Source organism: Aethina tumida, chromosome 4, assembly GCF_024364675.1.
Source record: "Aethina tumida isolate Nest 87 chromosome 4, icAetTumi1.1, whole genome shotgun sequence".
Lineage (NCBI taxonomy): Eukaryota > Metazoa > Arthropoda > Insecta > Coleoptera > Nitidulidae > Aethina > Aethina tumida.
In genome coordinates this window covers 26,332,540-26,346,100 of record NC_065438.1, presented here as the reverse complement: position 1 = coordinate 26,346,100, position 13,561 = coordinate 26,332,540, and the positions used below count along the sequence as shown (strand labels likewise).

General features: G+C 28.5%; 1 protein-coding gene across 3 annotated transcripts; it reads left to right on the top strand.

The window, feature by feature from the left end:
- The first annotated feature begins 4,900 nt into the window (after positions 1-4,900).
- Positions 4,901-9,172, top strand: LOC109594009 (vitamin K-dependent gamma-carboxylase). Of its 3 annotated transcripts, none has more exons than XM_049965978.1 (10): positions 4,901-5,033; positions 5,089-5,277; positions 6,579-6,734; positions 6,816-6,981; positions 7,032-7,217; positions 7,270-7,433; positions 7,775-8,034; positions 8,083-8,308; positions 8,408-8,710; positions 8,768-9,172. In XM_049965978.1, the coding sequence occupies exons 2-10, from the start codon at positions 5,091-5,093 to the stop codon at positions 9,169-9,171; spliced, it is 2,052 nt and encodes a 683-aa protein (XP_049821935.1). In that variant the 5' UTR covers positions 4,901-5,033; positions 5,089-5,090; the 3' UTR covers position 9,172. The 3 variants fall into 3 exon arrangements, with proteins under 3 accessions (XP_049821935.1, XP_019864733.1, XP_049821936.1); XM_049965979.1 differs by having other exon boundaries at positions 4,914-5,159; positions 5,218-5,277; XM_020009174.2 differs by having other exon boundaries at positions 4,904-5,277.
- The last annotated feature ends 4,389 nt before the right edge of the window (positions 9,173-13,561 follow it).

Sequence of the window (13,561 nt, the reverse complement as noted above, 5' to 3'; positions counted from 1 at the left end):
TTAAAAAATGTTTTTTTTTTTCATATATCCATAATCTTTTGTTCAATCGTTTTCAAATTTGTTTTGTATTATTTTATACATACCTAACAATTATTACATCTGTTACAATTCAATGTAACATTTTCTATAATGATACATTAGCGTATATTGTGAGTTTCTCCTCTTTCTCTCCTAAAACGTAGTAATGACTAATTTTAATCAAAGTCATTTTTGAGATGTTTCAGTTCTAATATTTGAAGAAAGTTAAAGTAATTTCACAAATACACTCTACTATCAATCATTTAAAAAAAATGATTGGTTTGTAACATTAAAATAAACTACTGACCTAGGTTTTTATTTTTGGTAATTTAACTGGAGAAAAATATCTTTAATTTCTACAGACACGATTTACGAGTTTCTTGAAAATATCTCACTGGTGAGAACATGTAATCATTAGTATAGGTATTAAGATGTTCCTTTCCCTTCGGCGGTTATGTACAGTGGTTCTTCGAAAACATTTCAAATCAATGGTTTGGCCATGAGAATGATGTTCCTATAAATTGGCCTTCAAGGTTACCAGACTTTAATCCATTATATTTTCCATTGTAGGCAGTGGCGGATTTACACATTTGCCGCCAGTAGTCTATTCAAATTTTGCCACCCCTACTGACCTCTGCAATTCGAGTTCACAATCATATTAATTATATTTTTTTGACAATGCTTTGTGCTCTATCATCTTCATTACACTAGCTTTGACCCGTTATTGTGAACCAGTTCCTAGAATTTTATTCAACCCAGACTTTAGCGAAGATTACGCAATAAATATTTTTTAGGTATATTTCTAAGCTAAGGAAAGCTCTATCATGTACTAGGTACTTATAAGATCGGGTAAGGTATGTCTTTAACTAATTACACAATATGAACACAGCTTACACAAAATGATGCACACTCGGTAAACATTATTAAATATTTTTAATTTAAGTTTAAAAACAATATCTCTTTTAAATTTTATGTTAACAATCCAATTGATGATGACAGAGAAGTCAATTAAGTTATGAAAGTTTTACAGTACATTTTTGTGAGATTTTAAATCTGCAAAATCACCAATTGTCTTATGAAATCTTGTTAATTAGTTCTGACTCCATATATATATATATATATATATATATATATTGAAGTATATGAAGAACCTATTGTTGGTAATACATCCCGCTACAAAACGTCACATTCATTTAGTTGTTTATGAGTTAGTAACATACTCTTTTTCGTGCTAAACATGTCGAATGTGAAACCAAATAAACAGCATTTGAAGTATTTAATAATTTTCATATTTAATCAAAAGAAAAATGCATCGGAAAGTCATCAAATTCTTGTATAGACTTACGGCAATCTTGCTATACTGTACTAGTACTATACTGTAATGCACCAAAATAGTAAATACTTTAATATAGAAACATTATGAACTACCACAATTCTTAACTATGATTACGCTTGATAAGTTCAATAATGCAGTAGATGTCTTAAAATATAAGATCAATAATTATGTAACCAACATTACATTCATTAATATTACTTATTTAGCGACGATATTGTAATGTTTTGTCATTGTTACGCATTTTTGTGTTTGTATTAAATGTTTTAATTAAATTTTTTCAAAAATTTAATCTAAATAATTTATTCCTTTGTAATTTTATTAAGGTAATAATTAAAATATTCTATATTAACTTAAATAATTGTTTTTTAAGTTAACAATTAAAATGTTTATACAAATAATTGATTTAGTATTGAGAATATTTCGCTTGAAATAAATAATAAATAAATAAAATCTTTTTATACAATTTTTGTCCATAAATAAATATAAAATTTCATTTTTACCATTTTTTGGTATTTCGGTAACAATTACAGAGATTGTATTATTGTAAATACTGTGATATGGGGGTTTAAATTTCATGTTAACAAGTCAAAAATATTGAAGAAGGTATTGGAATAATAAATAATTTCAGAAAATATCTAATTAAATTTATACATACTACAAATTCACTAAAAATTATAATAATATCAAAGGGGAAACTAAACCAAACATTTTATTAATGTGTAGCTTCAGAGTGGGCCAAAAAATCAACTGTTTTCTTTAATTTCCGCCACTGAAAAAAGTTTTCGAAAGATGAGATGATGAGATTTTAATAGGAAGGTTCTTCTCTTCTGTTTTCCATTTTTTCTTTAATCTCATATAGTTAAATCTATATCTCGCCATTACTTGATCGTACAGAAAATTTTTGATACCACACCACAAAAAAGGTATCTTAACATTTTTTCATAATTTTTACCGTTTCTTTTTTCTTCTTGTTTTTAAAACTCTAGACTAAATAAGTAAATATAATAAAGAGTAGAAAACATAATTTTTTAGGAAATTAAATGCTCTACAAAAAATGTCTCGTGTGGATAATCGATTATTCTAACCATTTAGAAGATATTCGCATTCGAATCCCAATGCCTACTGATTTTAATAGTTTTTTAATATATATTTTATCCATTTAAGTCATGAATTTTGAAAATATAAAAATTTGAGTTTATTTTGATAGAATAATAGTTTCTAAGCTATGTCTTATCTTTTGTTTCGGAATATCTTTCTTTCTAATAAATTTTTTTAAATATTTTCTTTTCATAATTTTCTTTCCGTGATTTAATATTTTTCAACGGGTTTATTTAAAATGTAAATCAAAGTATTTTCAAAATTTATGACTTAAATTTAAAATATTTATTAAAAAACTATTAAAATCAGTATGCATTGGAATTCAAATTTGATCTTCTAAATGGCTAGAGTAATCGATTAATTACAAGAGCGTTTAATTTCATACAAAGATATATCTTGTGCATTTTATAATATTTATTTATCTACGAGTTACAAATTTAGAAGTGGAAAAAAAATTTTTGTTAAATTCTTTGACTTTGACTTTAACTTCCGATATCTTTTAAACGGTAAGAATTATGAAAAAATTGTAACATACCTTTTCTGTCGAACGTTCAATTTTCTACAAGAAATGTAAATAGACATTTTTTGTACGAGTAATGACGAGATATCGATTTTGCCATATGGAACTGAAGAAAAAATGGAAAATTGAGATGACGAGGATCTTCTTTTAAAATTAGGTGTTCATCTTTGCAGAGCATTTTTTAAAGGTGCCTGAAACCAATTTTTCACTAACGGAAGTTAAAAAAAAATAGTTGACTTTTTGGCTCGTCCTAGTGTACCTCGAATATGCTTGCTGACAAAAAAAATAAATAAAAAAAAAATAAAATTTGAAAGAGTATAATTTACAAGTACCATTATCATATGTTCTTTAACTTTCCACAGCCACGTCATATAATCTTTTAACATGTTTCCTATATCCTCAGACAAAACAGTCTATTATTATCCTAATAAATTCAGACTACATTACTATGAAGCAGGAGTTTACCTATTCCAGACTAACACCTACTCATTGACATAAATGCATACTAATCGTTTTCCAAAAATAATTTATCCTTGTTGGCTAATTTTTTGTTCTTGACAACGAACTAAACAAAAAGATATTATAAATATACAACTATTCTTATTTGTATTCTTATTTTAAAGCAATGTTTTGCATCGAATTTACTGTAAAAAGTTCACAAGTAATTTATAATAGGATAGAAAGACATTGTAAAAATGCTTTGTAGCATGTTCAAAACAGAACATCTAAATAGATATATTAAAAATTCCATTTGAAAACAAGTCTTTTGTTGTGTTTAAAAAATTTAATCAATTTATTTATAAAGGAACTACGTTTATATAGGATGAAATACTAGTAAAGAATTAAATACTTTGTTAATGATTGCTTATATTCAATGAAAACTAGAAATTATTAATACACTAAATTTTGAATAAAATATTATAAAAGCAATGTTTTTGCTTATTTTTCTAAATTTTAATAAAAAAAAATAAAATAAACAAAATTTTAATAAAAAACATGCTTTAGTTGAAAATTTTCTTTCACTCCCACTGATAAGAAAGTTATTATTAATAAAAAATGCATTAGAAAGTATATGTACTGTTTTTATAAATAAAACAAGTAATTAAATTTGGTACAATATTTAAATATTATAAATATAATAGACAAAAGAATGTGTTAAAATTGAGCCAATAAAATATTAAATTATCCAATTATCGAGACTCTAAATAAACCGATATTCCACTCCGAACACCTGTTGAACACTGAGCGTCAGTCACGTATACATGTGTTTTATATCACCTCATTTCCTGCTGAAAATCACCGAACCTCGTACCATTATTGTCCCGATGAGCAATAAACAAAACCCATAAATTGTGTCCGCAGAATCAAAATAAACAACGGTATCGATTGTCCCAAGATTGGTTCATGATTTCCCGTTGTTATGGAAACCCTTTAATAGATAAAAGAGATGTCTTGAGAGGATCCGGCCAATCCTTCTGCTAACTTGCAACAAGACACATTCCAGGTATGAAATAAGTGTTCGATGTCGTGATTTCTTGATGTTCAACTTTTAATTATAAATTATGCTAAACAGAATTTTAACATCTTACATAAAAACTGTAATTGTGATTTTATAACGGAAATTAAAACTTTTATTTTTAAAGAAGCTGTTATGAAATAATTTTCGTTTCGCTATTTAAGTTTGTTTTTGTTAGTTTTACATTTAATATGTTTCTGCGGATTACAATCGATCATAAAAGTATCACTTTTATATCCGAGGGAAAAGCAATGAAAAGCTTTTCCCTGTTCCATTTATAATACGTTCTAGATTCTTCCTGTTCGCGTCCATCGTTATAAATAAATTATCTTCCATGCTCATACTTTGTATTGCGGTCGTACTTAAGCATCAAACGATTATTACTCTCTCTATGTCATTCTTTATACGAGCTCTGATTTACATGTCAGAGTTCAACGTGATCTATAAATTATCGTTGCATTATCCAACGTAGGCAATATTAATTTTAAAAATTGTTTATTATCTTCAAATACGGCTGCGACTACAATGGAATTAGGCATTTGGTTGTCGGTTATTTTGTTTCGGAATTGATAAATTGTAATCTACCATGGATTTTAGCAGAGATGGGCGACACCAAAGTAATGAACGTAGAAAAGAAAAATGAACCAATAAAAATGCATCTAAAACGGATTGTAAGTAAATATTTTGAGTATGTGGAGGTAATCAGGAGGTGCAGTTTTGATGATTTAGTGAAATACATGTATCGACCAAAAGATCCGTCTAGTTTAGGCATTATCAGATTCTTATTTGGTAAGTTTTCTAATTTTAATTCTAGTTTTTTTGTCAAATTAGAGTAATTATACATATATTTTTGTATTAATTACTAAATTAGAAAGAGCACAAATATTAAAAGTAGCTTAATTTTATAATTAAATTACAAATTAACTTATAATAATTATTAACATATAATTTTATTACTTATTATTATAAATATATATAAATTTCTTATATTCAATTTTTATTAAAATTTAAGCCTTTTCACCATATACATTATTTATATAGCGGAAATGTTTCTTTTTCATCATATTTAAACACAAATATTTACAAAATTATGTGTTCAAAGTAATGTAGGATGAACATAATAATAACTTCTGTAAAATATGATTTTTTTTATTCACTTTACATAATAATATTCGATTATACGAAATATGTCACTTTACTTATTTATTTTACTGAATTTTAAATTTTATGTCATTTTATTAATTACGTATTTAATTGGTTTCTTTTGTCGGAAGCTTAAACAGAAAATTGTATTTGAGGTACTCCCACTTCAAATAAATTATGTGAAATAAGATTTTTATATTGCATCGTTAAATTTAATTTAATCAGCTTTATTTTTACTCGGCTCGTTTAGGAGTAATGGCACCATTTTATTGACTGCAGAATGACTGTGGGCGACTGCACGGAATTATTTAGTTGTAAACTGTAACTTGGTATAAATAATCAATTAATTGAGGTGAATTAATTAGAATTTTATTTGACTTGTATTCTAAATTTATTCTTTACTTATTCTAAAGGTATATCACAACTTAAGGACAAGTTGACGAAAAGATATTTAAAAATTGAATTATCAATAAATTATCGTAATTACCAATAAAGTAAATTTACTGTAATATCACTGTAATTTATGATATATTTAATAAAAACTAAACGATTATTGTCAATATAAATCATGCTTATTTATTAATTGCTAATAATAGCATTTTCCTGCTCGTGGCTTGTTGATTTATGTAATGTACATATTTATTGGTACTTGGGTCAAAAGTCAGTCTACATATGTTTGGGTAGAATCAAATCTTTTGAACGAACAGTTATTTTTAATGTTATAGATAATAATCTCTTTTAAATTCTTACTCTATTGTGTATAATGTATATAATCACACTACGAAATCGGTTACAATTTACACTTGTTTGTTCTTTAATTACCCATAGCTTAAATTAGTTAATGTCTAAATATGCGAACGATTATAAAATTACATTATAATTAATAAAATGAATCGACTTATAATAATTAACTAATATCATAAATAGACCTTTTTAACTTTTCTTAGGTTTGTTGATGACATTTGACATAATTGAGGAAAGAGGTGGTTCTATCATAGATATAAGATGGGGAGATCCGAAAGACTGCCACTTTCCATTGTTTCCAGCTTTGAAATCATTGCAGTATCCTTACATGACATTTATTTATGGCATTATGTGGCTAGGTGGGTACATACATTCAAAATTATTTTTTGTCTTTTGACAAAAAAGGTGTATAATTAAGAAGAGATCATGTTTTGTTTTAGGAGCTTTTGGCGTGATGGTAGGATTTAAATTTAGATTAAGTATGATGACTTTTGCTGTACCTTATTGGTTTCTCCTTATGTTGGATAAATCATTTTGGAACAATCACAGTTATTTATTTGGTGTGGTCAGCATATTACTAACAGGTTCCTGTGCCAATCATTACTGGTAACTAACATTAAAAACTTGATACATATACACTACAGAATAATTTGTAGGTCTTTGGATTCGTTAAATGATCCCTCCAAAAACAATACTCATATTCCATATTGGAATTATTTTATTTTGAAGTTTCAATTTTTTATGTTGTACTTCTTGGCAGGATTAAAAAAGACTGATTTTGAATGGCTCGAAGGTTACTCCATGACTAATTTAGGTTCTCATTGGGTTTTTATTCCATTTCAGTACGATTCCACATACATTGTATAATATATAAAATTATTTATTTTATTTTAGGTATATATTATCATTAGATCAAATAGATTATTTAATAGTTCATTGGTTTGGATTTCTTTTGGACTTGACTATTGGTTTTTGGATGCTTGTTGATAGTACCAGACCAATAGCAATGATCTTCTGTTCACTATTTCATTTGATGAATTCAAGACTCTTTAGTATTGGTAAGTTTTAACCTAATTTAAATATTAAATATCGCCTTCACAGAAAATTACAGACATTGTTCATTAATTACCTTTAACACATACAAAACATTTAGCTCTAGGGTTACTTCAGCATTAATTAAAAGTTTATATTATAAAAGAAAATTAACGTCTTTCGTTGAACTTTTGTTATTAATTTTATAGGATTTAATAATCATTTTAAGCTTCTAAATTGAAGTTTTACTTTATTATGTCCAATATTATCTACTTTATAAAGATAAATCAGTAAAACCAAATATGTGTGAACATAATTATAATAACATTGTTTAATTTGTTTTATTAATTCAACTAAACAATTTTAGGTATGTTTCCGTATGTATGTTTAGCAACAATGCCATTATTTTGTAAAGAGACATGGCCTAAAAATATTTTGAAAGTATTTTGTAATGTAGAAGAAGCGAAACCATCTAATAAATGTATTTACACCGAACGTGAACAATCAAAATATAAAAACATAAATCTACCAAAGAACATTACCTGGAAACATAGGTTGGTGGTGGCATTGCTGCTAAGCCACTGTGGTCTACAAACATTTATGCCATATTCTCATTTTATAACAAAGGTATGTGTATTTTAAAATTAAACACCTTGTACCATAATGTTATTAAAGGGCTATAACAACTGGACAAATGGTCTTTACGGGTATTCGTGGGATATGATGGTACATTCATGGAATACAATACTCATAGTAGTAAAAGTGGTGGATAATAATACTGGAAGGGAACAATTTATTGACTCGAAAGCCTGGACTCACAACGATAGATGGAACAAACATGCAGACATGTGCATGCAATATGCACAATGTATTAAAGATAATTTAATCAATGATTTTAAAGGTACAACTTGATATAAATAAATAATACTCAAAAATAATTAAAAAAATGTAACCTATGGTACAATTATTATTAAAAAAAACAGAATTGTTTACGTTTCAGATAAACATGAAAAATCAGTGTCTCAGTCAATACAGCCGGAAACAAATATAAATTTCATTACTTCAGAAAATATTTCTATATACATAGATGTGTGGTGTTCAATGAATGGCCGTTTCCAACAAAGAATGTACGACCCAAACTACGATCTCCTAAAGGCAAACTGGTCACCGTTTAAACCTGTCGAATGGCTTTTGCCTGTTTTGTCTGAGTTGAATGATTTTAGGGAACTTATAAAGGATATCACTCAAGAAGTGTATTCGTGGTCCAATCAAAGCGAAGTGCTTTTCATTGCTGATTTCCCTGGTTAGTTTTCTGAATGAATATTTGCCTTCAAACAAACATTATAATAAAAATTTTTAGGAATGTACTTGGAAAACTTCATCAATTCTGATGTTAGAAACGTGTCACTCACGGTTCTTGAGGGTGATGTAGTTTTTGAAATGGACGATCCTGATACGTTACAATCAACTGGCATAAAACTTCACAAAGGTGATAAAATACCCATAGCAATTGGATATTTCCATAAGATTCATACGATCGGATCGAAACCTTCGTGTTATATGTATACCTATGCAAAAGAGTCGCAAGATATTGAACCAATGGAGAACAGACAACAGATGTATTCTCCTTTTCCTATGATTGAAGATGTTCAAAACCGACTAGAAGCATTAAAAAGTATGTTCAGTCAAATTTATAATTCTATTATGCATTTGATGTTTAATAAACCCCTGTACCGTAGATCAAGATTAAACGATTATGAATAAATTTAGAATTTTAGTTATTTAATCATAGCATTAGGATTCGTAGTATATTTTTATTTAATTTCTTAGAGATATATATCTAGTAAATTAATTTCTTGTTAATACTGACAGTCTTACATTACACTATATATATATATATATATATATATATATATATATATATATATATATATATACTTTTATGTAAAATTAACAAAAAATTGTTCTAATATCATCTATAAAGAATCCGTAAAGAAAGTTAAATAGAAATTCTACTAAAATACCTTCAACAATGAACTTATAAAAGACTATAGCAATATATGTTAACAATTTAATTTTTAGTATCTCCTATTTCTACCCTATTCAACAGAATTAACTTTAAATAGATAATAAATAATACAACTTAATTAAAAATGTTATCTCAATATTTGTTAGCATTACTGCACATTTAGAAAACTGGGCTTTTTAGTATAACATTAGTTATATGTCTCGGTATGATGAGAGAAACGCTGCTTCTTGAATTAATTCTTGGCACGTTAAATCCAATGTCGGCTAGTATATAAGAACAATCAATTTTGCAATGTATTATATAAGAAACTTTGCTGACGTTTCTTCTCTTCTTACTAGCAGTGAGTACATAGAATGTTCTTGCAGCAATAGATTATGGATCGGTGTTATGAGCAGGTTATACATTGTTCTCAGTACTTAAGGTATCGTCCTTTAATAGATTCCAGGCTAATTTGATGGCAAAGGTAAAATGGGATTCCAGACAATACTACAATACTCCAATTTGCTTTGTACTAGTGCTGAAAACAGAGTCTGTAATCCAATTTGAGAATCAAGCGATTTTCAGTTTGGTAAGACAAATCACAAGATCTTGGAAGCAGATGTCGAGATTTCCATTATTTGCGACACAAAAGATAATTCGTTGTCAAACATAACGTCCAGAACTTTACAGCAATCCTTCCTGGCCAACACGCATATATTTATGTTGTATGAAAACTGGCAATTTACGTTTGGTGCAACTTACAATAAAGCATTTCTTTACATTTAGCTAAATGTTGTTACTCTGACACCAGTATCAATATTATTTTGTGGAGCTTTTAAGAGCTGTCGACTAATATAGCTTCAGATCATTTGCATAGACTAGACTACAGCATAAAAACAAACTCAACAAGTCATTGATGAAGAAAAGGAATAATAGGGGTTTCAAGTTATACCCATGCGGTACGTCAGAGGATGCAGTGTAAGTGTGAGATCTAAATCAGTTGTAGCTGACGTAACTCTTAATTAAATTAATGAGACTATCACTAAGACCAAACGTATCAAGTTTGTTCAACAGCATTGCACGGTCAATGGTATCAAATATTCATGAAAAGTATGTATACCATAGACGCCGTCCATCTGACTTTTACGATCTATTGACGAACTTATATCATAAGTCATACATATCAAATTAGTGGTGGTGGTATTACTTTGATAAATGATAACACCAGCTCAAATATTTTAGAGCAATTTCTTAATATAGAGATAGGTCTGTAATTATTAAAATTACATTTATCGCCTTTTTTGAATATTGGGGTAATTTTGGAATGGTTTCAAAAGTATAAAGGATAGATTTTTTGTTGGCCAACTTGTCGATACTATTTGGTATGTTAGACTCAGTCGCTTCATTAAGCTGAACACATTTGCAAATTGACTCACTATATTTTGAGGACCAGTATACGTAACGCTATCATCCCTCATTACTGGAGGTATTCCAGTAATACCTTGTTTTTGGTGAACGAAATTCCAGAAAGACTTATGATCAGTGACAATTGCAGCCTCAGAGCGACGAAGATAATCTTCGTAAACTTTACGCGTATACGTTTCCAGTTTTTGTGATTTTTCAGATACGTTGTTGGAAATCGTTACAGATGTATCAAGTATACCATAAGGCATTCCATAAAATTCTGTGGTACAAACTTCGACATCTTCAAAATTGGCAAAGTGAGTCCAATCAATTATAAGAAAATCATTATCTAAGGATTAATAGTTGGCCTTTCTAAAATTATAGTGGTTGTTGTTGCTAAAGTGAAACACTAATGGGCGGTGATTTTTTCAACTTCAAATGAGATGCTGAGTGCTGGAAGAAACGTGTCCTCCTCTAATAATGGCAATTCGTCTCGTTCACTCTTTACATTATTAGAATATATTTGTGTAAACTCCATCCATCTGCAGTCACAACTTTGTTAAATTGTTGAAGATCCAACAGAGCAGTTAAAAAGTTACTTTTTGCATCAGGAAATCACAATTTTTTGCATTAAAGTCGCCCATTCAAAATACACGTATAAATTTAAAGAATGTATCATCATATTGATGATTGGCCGGTTCTGAAACTGATTGAGCTTGTTGATAACGGTAAAGATGCAGTTATTGTTCTTTAACAGTTCTTCAAACTATGGAATACTTTACATAGTTTGTTGTGAAAAACGTTTTGTACTAATACTAGAACTTTACATAAACTAAATGCAAATTATTCTCCTGCTTTGCAATTATTCTAACCGTTTTTGGTTTTTATCTATATGTATTATTTTTATGCAAATATAATTTTGGTTTTTATATTGTTTGATATTAACAATGCGTTTGGCCCAGAGACCATTAATGAACGTATGGCACAATGGTGGTTCAAAAAATTCTGTGGTGGTGAAAGATCACGGTGACTGTATGGTAGCCGGTTTTATCCACCACAACTTCTTAAATCTCGGCGAAACGATTACGACGGAGAAGAACTCTCAACAAATCGTCGCAGAAGCTCCGACGTATGTGCCCGGCATAGTCAACAGAAAGGGACAATTCTGCCACATGATAACACCGTACTTTGCACAACCGGCTCTGAAGAAATTGAATGAATTGGACTATGAGACTTTGCTTCATCCACCATACTCGCCCCATTAACTACCACTTTTTCAACTACCTCTTTCTACGCGACCGGCATATACAAGCTTATTTCTCGTTGGCAAATATGTGTTTATTCGTATGGTTTTTATTTAGATTAATAAAGTTTATTATAATATGATCTTTTAAAGTTGAAGTTAAAAAACGAGATTACTTTTGCATCAACCTAATAATATTAGTTCTCAATGTGCTTATCTCCTGTAAACATACATCACTTACTGGAAAGGAAAATTTTGTAATTAGGTAAACTTCCTCTTTCTTTCAGCTTCCATGACAATCGCCTAGAATTAATAACATATCAATTTAATTCGAATTTGTATATATTATTTTAGTTGTATCTACTTGTTACAAATACAAACTTAAATACAATCTGAGGTTATTTCTTTATACCACACCTACTTGATTTTATATTAAAACTAGAAGATCTCAAAAATGGCTGTGATAATTAAATATGTTAAAGAGTACCTTTATTCTGCCAAATTGCGCAAATAATATGAAATGCTTAAGTGTTTTAAAAAATATTCAGTGGAGTAGAATATGGGGCGAGAATAAGAGGAGAATTCCCAAAATCTACTGTATCATTATGGAATAAATTTAAACAATAGTGGACTAAGAATAATGCAAAAAGAGATAAAAAATAACAGTTGTTGATATTAAATGTGAGGGGTTGCATTTTATTCAGAAGAAACGATTTTCCTCTTCTTGATTATATAATAGAACACTTGTCTTCTTAACTTATTTTAACTAGAAGTTTTTACTCCAATAGTTTTATACTTACTGATCCTAATCAAGATAACGACACTGAAACTGTTAACTCGCAAACAGTCATAAACTCCTAATAGACAACATTCCACTTTCAGTAATTATATATGAATATCGGCTGTATAAAATAAAATAGCGACGGAAATAAAACATTCCATAGTCGATTTCTAATCAGAAGAGCACCTAACTGGGTTGACATTTATACACGTTAACAAAATCATATCCGTTAAAGCGGAGGAGAAGCCAAAAAAGAAAAATAGATTTTATTATTTGGTTAAAATTATTTAGACGTTTAAGAATAAAATACTTTTTTATTAATGTAATTGAGTTAAACCTATCCTCGACTATATGATCCCCTGATTCGAAAGCTACATTTGCCCTTAGATTCCATGCAATTAATTTAGGAGTTTGATTGAATCGTCAATATCTATATGGGTTGATGACCGATTTAGACGCCTATTTTTTTTCTTGAATGTACATCAGAAATAAAGATGATCCTGAAATTTTGAGCCCGATTCGATCAAATACGGAATTTTTTGAAATTTGAAAAGTCAATTTTTTAGTCATTTTCAAACATTTGTATCCCAGCTTCTATATAACTTGGAGATTCCGTTCAAACGGCTACATCGATCAGCAAAACAGAATTCAATTTTATGTATAAAAATTTATTAAAACAATTTTGAAAGTTGCAGTTGTTGTTTCAACAAAAGCACGT